The following is a 6,416-nucleotide window of genomic DNA, read 5'->3' on the forward strand; positions in this document are numbered from 1 at the left end:
ACACTGTAGGAACAAGAAGAAACTTGTGTTTTCTGTTAAAGTCCCCTCCACTGAAAACTCAATCAACACCAAGTTCATCAAACAGATTTATTTAAAAAGTCACATTTAACAAAATAATATTCAATAACAGTGTATGTGATAAACTGCTGACAAACAAAACTAAATGTATCATTCAACCCCATCAGACACTGGTGCACTGGATGCTTTAGCACACACAGCATATGTTACAATCGCTGCTGGTGCTGAAACTATTTCAAGAATGTCCAGATAAGTGAAAATCTATTTCACAATTCACTCATAACTGTAATAATGAGTGATAATTTCAAATCATGAAACATTTAACAAAATAGTTTTTACAAATTTCTCAAAGGTCAACACAAACCGATCCAAGGCCAGTATCCAGGGAGAATACATCTAATTCCATGAACAGTATTTGGACATGCACCATGTCTGGTCATTACAAAGCTGTGTAAAACACAGGCCGTGCTCTGGGAGGGAGCGGCCCTCAGTTGATGGTAAGCACATCGCTCTGGATTTCGTGGCTAAGCTGAGTCTGCAGGTCACTCAGCTTCTTCTTGAGGACGGCCAGCGCTGACATAACGATGGTCTCCGGTCGCAGAGAGCCGCAGGACTCCACGTTGTAGAAGAACCTGCGTAGGAAAATGTCACAGGTGAGCTGCTGGGACTTCTGATTCTTGCGTTCAGCTTCATTATTTAGCAGATTATAAAGTAATTCAAAGCAGAGACAAAAAAATGTGTCTTTCCTCACCTTTCTGGCTTTCCATTAGGGTCATAGGGAGCCTGAACCTCATCCTCTTCAATCTCTGAGTATTCACTCTTTGGCCTGACAACCAGAGCAATCAATCCATCACTCAGTCATCATTCAACATCAGACATTAACATCTATTCTTTAGGTTGAGCCATACTAAAATGAAAACATACCACTCCTCAGGCCGTGGGTAGACTGTGTGCCTCAGTGCGTTGTCTGGGTCGTACTCAAAGGACACGCCCGCCGTTGGATTCCACTTGGCGTGCTCCTTACCAAAACCTTTCTTGGCGTACGCCCTGAGCCGCAGTTCCTGACCTTTACGAAGCTTCACTAGTAAAATGTCTATGTTGTGTCAGCGATTGACAGGGGAGGAAGAAGAGGGAGGAAGGAAAAGGTAAATATCTAAAAAGGACCGTAACAACCATGGTTTACCCCTCAAGACAGCTTTAAGCTTACCATCCTGTTCGACATAATCATTGGGATCGTTGTCTCGACTCCTGGAAGTCACCTGGAAAGCCCAATGAAAAGACTGTCAACTTTTTTCCCTCCCCTCTAATGACTCCTACTAAACAGAGTAAGTACTCACCGGGATGACTCTGGGGTTGTTGGACAGAAGGTCACGTGAGGTGACGTGGCGCGTCTGGTCCTCAGTACATCGGACGTCCAGTGTCAGCTCCACAGAACACTCTGGACAAAAATCATCACAGGTACAGTCCTGCAGGGGGAAACGACAGACAGTTAACTTGTATTTCCGTACCAGCAGCTGTCTATTATTCATGGTGTTGCATTTAAGGGTACCCGGGGCTACATCACTGAGGGCTGATATCACAGTATACTTACCCTAGAATACTGCATTTTGTCCACGATGTCATCACTTGTGAGAGGTATGAGACCTGACGACACAGGAACCATCAATATAGTTACAGCAGCCCTTACAAGCATCAGACCGCTGTGGTAATACTGCAGCAATAATCATGATTTTAATTATTTTTTTTTTTCAGTGAAAAATAAAATGATCATTCCCAAAATCATGAATTGCATCGTAATATCTGTTAAAACGATTGTAATATGATGATTTTACCATATTGTGCAGCACTTATTAAAAGCTTAGCATAAACACTGAGATACATACCAACTCTGTGTGCAACAAACTCATCATGCAGTACTGACGAATTGGCATCGATCTGGATCCAGTCAATCGCTGCAAATAAAACAATGCAAGATTAATGATTCATGCAGGTAAGTGATATATACATTTTTGTGTTTATGAATTGCTTTTTGGACAGTTGCATTGGACTGAGAAAGCTGTAGAGGACGGGCAGAACCAGGACATTCAGACATTGCGAGATAATCATATTGTGAGTTCAGTGCATTGTTTGTCTTCTGTTTAAAACTTCAATTTAAACTCAGGGTTAATCACCATTTTGAAAGCAGTGTAGTATCTTTAATGCATTATTGTGTTTTAATGGTGCGGATGGAGAAATTCATAGGCTCTTTCTGCAAAAGCACACGTTAATATTCTGTTCTGGACCAAAAGATTATTTGTCATGAGCAATTTCCTCTTATTATATGTACATTCAGACAACCAAAGAAGTAAACAAGTACTATACCTATAGTGGCAACTTCTGACATGAACACACGGCGGATAGAGTTTGCAACCCTGAAAAGAGAGATGGATGTTTCAGAGGTAAAGTTTAGTTTAGTAACAGAAGTTACACTCAACTAAGCATTAATGTTGCTGACAGGGAAACATCACTGCTAGCTAATATGAACCGACCCGGACCACCTCTATAGTTAGCTACACACACTTAATACACACTTCATTGTACAGACATTTTATTACAGAGATACTCAGTTCACTACAACTAGCATTATTATTTTAGTGCGTTGTTTAGTCTCAGAACATCCGTTTTGGTGCTGAGAGGAATAATGGCTGCTCTCTGCCTCACACACTTTCGTTGAATGGACAATGAAGTAAATACTCACGCCAAATCAGTGTTTTCAATGACAAACTTGACATTTTCGTCTGTCAGTTCTGTGATCTTCACCGTCGGTTGGTTAGCATACGGCATTATTGCAGTTAAACAAGGCTAAAATTAACGTTGTAAAACCGTCCACACACTCCACTACCGCTGCTTCGGCTTGACGGCCTCCACGGAATTATTTACCACCCGCTGATTGGCCAGGAGATGCAAGTCTGATTTGCGATTGGCTTCGATGAGGCACGGGGGCGGGCCTTCATTTAATATCCGGGTCATAGATGTTTGGAAGTACTTTTTCAAAATAAAAGTGCTCAATAATTTTTTTGGATAACATTTACAATTTAATTGTATATGGATAGACAATTCTGATTACCAAATTTGTATTTGTTTGTGTGATAATGTAGTCCATTCTTATTGCCACAGTATCTTTTTCAACAATAAGTAAAAATATTTTACATTATACTTACTGTAAATTGCAAAACTCTACTCCTGGAGTTGTGTTTGCCTGAGATATTATTTTAATCAGATAATTAAAAAACAAACAAAAATGTTAAATATACAATAATAACTACTTTATTGAAGTCCAACAAAAAAAAGTACAGATCTCTGTGTCCTCTTTTACAAAAAGGAAAAAAATGATCTGAGCTGGAGAGTGATATCTTGGACTGTGAAACAAAACAAGACAACGCCACTGGTCCTGCAGGTGAACACACAGAGGACAAATAATAGCTTTCTCTTGCTGAATATAAGCAATAATCCAATACTTTCAGACTCATACAGTTAATCAGAAATAAGAGCAAAAAGAAAATTGATCTTCAGCTCATGACACAAGCCAGACGGTCAGGATCAGCGTGAGTGAGATTTGTGTGAGTTTTACATCATCGCCTCTGGTTTATTCCTGTGAGGTTCTTCAGCTGTAAAACACAAGACAAACATCAGCCACATATCTATCAATACATTTGAATGTAACAAAAATGTAGAGCCTCTGCAGTGTTACCTCATTAAAATGCACTGAATGTATAAATCTGCATAAATCTTTAAGCATGACTCAGTTATTAATATCATCATGAGGAAATGTTTCCAATTAACAGCATAGATTACTGGTCTGCATATACTCAAAAAGGAAGGGAGTATGCATATATAAGAGTGCATATGAATGATGAACATGAGGCAAAGACTCACGGTAACAGCAGCTCCCATGAGCCCCTGCACCACTGCTTCACCAGTCGACTGCACCTACAGAACAAATTGGAACAAGGAATTAGGTCAACTGTTACAGGTTAACATCTGAGTCTGAACTTATACTGAACTTGTGTTTCATGTATCGAAGCATCATCCTTTCTTTTGAAGTTTTGCTTTGCATTTGGCTCCATGTTTAGGCCAATCTGGGTAGTGTGGTGGGAGGAGAATAACATTATCTCATGACACTCATTTGAGGTCTGTTATGTAATTATTCCACTAATGGGTAAAGCCATGAAACACAGAGAGGTGGGTGTTCCTACATGAGTACCAAAAGATACCATAACTCCTGACTACACTTCATCTGTTCAACGCTTTGTCCAATTCTTTAATGCGGTGCACTCTACCTGTTTAGCTGTGGTGGCCATGTTGACTACATCCTGAATGCGGTTGTCAAGGAAGTTCCAGGTGTCCTGGAAGTCTGGAGAGGAATCCTGAACCATCACCAGCTCTGTGGTGTTATAAATGCCTGTCAGCGCTGCCCGTTTTGTGTACCAGTTCATCTACAAAGAAAGGGGTTCGTACGAAAAGTTCGTATTGTAGATTTTTTTAAAGAGGCAAGGTAATTCTAAACTCAACATGCCTTACATCACAATGCATACAGCAAACTACAGTTAGGACATCACATGGATATCCAGTCATGCAATATTATCTCATCATGCCACTAAATCTATTGCAAGTGTGCCACTGATCAACAAAAACCTGATCTAAAGTCAATGGCGCAGTATTATTGAGATAGCTGCACCTACATAGGCAGGTTCACAACGCAAATTAACTTTGCTGGTTACACACCCAGGGATGAGCAGCAGCGCTTCTCCTACTTAGTTAAATATCTATAATATAATAATGCATTTGATGACATGCAGTTAAATGGAGCTGTGGGTGGGACAGAGGATTGGTTGGGAGACAGCAGAGGCGGAGAGGGTCCACCGTAACCTTGTGAGGCAGCTGAACTTGCAAGATCACAAAATCACGCAAGAATCCATCTAGCCAGGCTCTATGTGTGTGTACGGGAACAATCAGCATCCTATGAGGAACTACTGGCAGCAATGACATGAGCTATGGGCGTGGTTTAAATCTAGGCGTGTGTGACCATGTGTGTGAGAAATGAATGTTTGCTTGCGAGCAACAATGGCGGCTGCTAAGGAGGTTAGCGTAAATGCTGCTAGCACTGAAGGCTTTTCTCAATGGAAACATTTTTCTGTGTGACGAAACTCAAGTGATGGTGGTGCAGTCAGTTTAGGTCCATACCTGTCCCTCAGCGAAGACGAGTACCGCTGTAAAGGTTGCTTATCCCACCACACTGTAACAGACATCTGTAATCTGTCAGATGGTTTGGAGACTGTGACCTGTGCACTTCCCGTTGCTGTCAAAGTCACTGCTGTGCTGCATTTCTATAGAAGTGACTGTAGTTCAATTCCAGGTATGAGTACGCAGGGACAGCTGGCATTAGCCTCCAAATCCTATGACTGATTAAAGATGTCTGTTACAGCCTGGTGGGATGAGCAGCTCTGTTTCCTCAGCAGAAAACGTTCACTTCTCCAACTTGGCGAATCCTCCATTTATTATTTTTTAAAGGAATGGGAGATGACACTGATGGGTTTAATTCAACTTATGCCACAACACACCTATGATTAATCAAGAAATTAAATGCAACCCCTTTGCGCCTTACCCTGACTGTCTGACAACCACTTCTAACATTACTATCAGGATGAGAAGGAAGCAAGACTAGATTATGTAAGGGACAATAAATGATGAGGTGTCCCAATATAAGATAATAATGAATGAGGCTGTGATGAAGAACAGTTTGAAAGTCCATTTCCCTAATATGAAACTGTGTCCTATCATGCTTAAACCATGGCCAAAGGAAAGACAGGAGAACTGAAAATCATCAGTCTGTATTTTAAATTTCTTCTGGCCAATGTGTTGCTGAGAGAATATGGTTCAACCCCTAGTTAGTTTAAATTCATCACTAGTTTTGCTCTGGTTACTTGCAGCCAAATATAAGCCGAGTATGGATTTAGGACGCGGATTAAACCTTTGACTGGAGCAATGATAAGATACTCATTTTTAAAGGCGCCTGCCGGCTAATCAGTCGGAAGTCATTTCTATGGCCATGGTGTAAAGCAGGGAGAGTGTCAGGTGTTGGCGGGGGGAGTAACCTGGGAGGTGGCAGGCCTGATATTGTGGGGGTGGTGATGAAAGGGGGACAGGAAGGTATGAGCAGAAGAAGAAGGGGATCGAGGGTGATAGGATCCACTCACGTCTGTGGATCGGTCTCCGGCGTAGTACCAGATGTCGTCCACCAGGGTGGACAGGTGCTTCAGGCTGTCTGGGATGTTGTGAGGAAGGAGCAGGATGCTCATCGCCTGGAACACACACACACTTAAATTATGGTCGTATTAGAGTAAAATAGACGATGAAGC

At 41.5% G+C, this 6,416-nt stretch overlaps 2 protein-coding genes across 3 annotated transcripts in view; both read right to left on the minus strand.

Annotated features, from left to right (window-relative positions):
- Positions 1–73: 73 nt before the first annotated feature.
- Positions 74–2,940, minus strand: polr2c (RNA polymerase II subunit C). The gene is made up of 9 exons (XM_035665668.1): positions 2,756–2,940; positions 2,380–2,429; positions 1,902–1,970; positions 1,610–1,662; positions 1,356–1,484; positions 1,226–1,277; positions 943–1,111; positions 770–844; positions 74–650 (listed from the first exon to the last, which is right to left on the minus strand). The coding sequence occupies exons 1-9, from the start codon at positions 2,839–2,841 to the stop codon at positions 506–508; spliced, it is 828 nt and encodes a 275-aa protein (XP_035521561.1). The 5' UTR covers positions 2,842–2,940; the 3' UTR covers positions 74–505.
- Positions 2,941–3,301: 361 nt separating this feature from the next.
- The window catches only part of coq9 (coenzyme Q9 homolog (S. cerevisiae)), a 9,502-nt gene continuing 6,387 nt past the window's right edge, over positions 3,302–6,416 (minus strand). Inside the window, exons 6-9 of one of the 2 annotated variants that reach the window (XM_035665660.1) lie at positions 6,255–6,359; positions 4,338–4,493; positions 3,934–3,987; positions 3,302–3,665 (exon numbers count right to left, since the gene is read on the minus strand). In XM_035665660.1, coding sequence (XP_035521553.1) covers positions 3,630–3,665; positions 3,934–3,987; positions 4,338–4,493; positions 6,255–6,359 — 351 coding nt within the window. In that variant the 3' untranslated portion in view covers positions 3,302–3,629. Of the gene's footprint in view, positions 3,666–3,933; positions 3,988–4,337; positions 4,494–6,152; positions 6,360–6,416 lie in introns of both variants that reach the window. The other variant, XM_035665659.1, reaches the window with a different exon arrangement.

Source organism: Morone saxatilis, unplaced genomic scaffold (genome assembly GCF_004916995.1).
Source record: "Morone saxatilis isolate NCDOM2014 unplaced genomic scaffold, NCSU_SB_2.0 Contig2, whole genome shotgun sequence".
Taxonomy (NCBI): domain Eukaryota; kingdom Metazoa; phylum Chordata; class Actinopteri; family Moronidae; genus Morone; species Morone saxatilis.

Bases quoted from the DNA above. Each gene is read 5' to 3' on its own strand.
- polr2c (XM_035665668.1), bottom strand. From the start codon at position 2,841: ATGCCGTATGCTAACCAACCGACGGTGAAGATCACAGAACTGACAGAC. The intron at 1,663-1,901 runs GTATGTATCTCA...CTGTGTCGTCAG, and splicing joins GTTTGTTGCACACAGAGTTG to GTCTCATACCTCTCACAAGT. The intron at 1,112-1,225 runs GTAAGCTTAAAG...GACACAACATAG, and splicing joins TGATTATGTCGAACAGGATG to ACATTTTACTAGTGAAGCTT.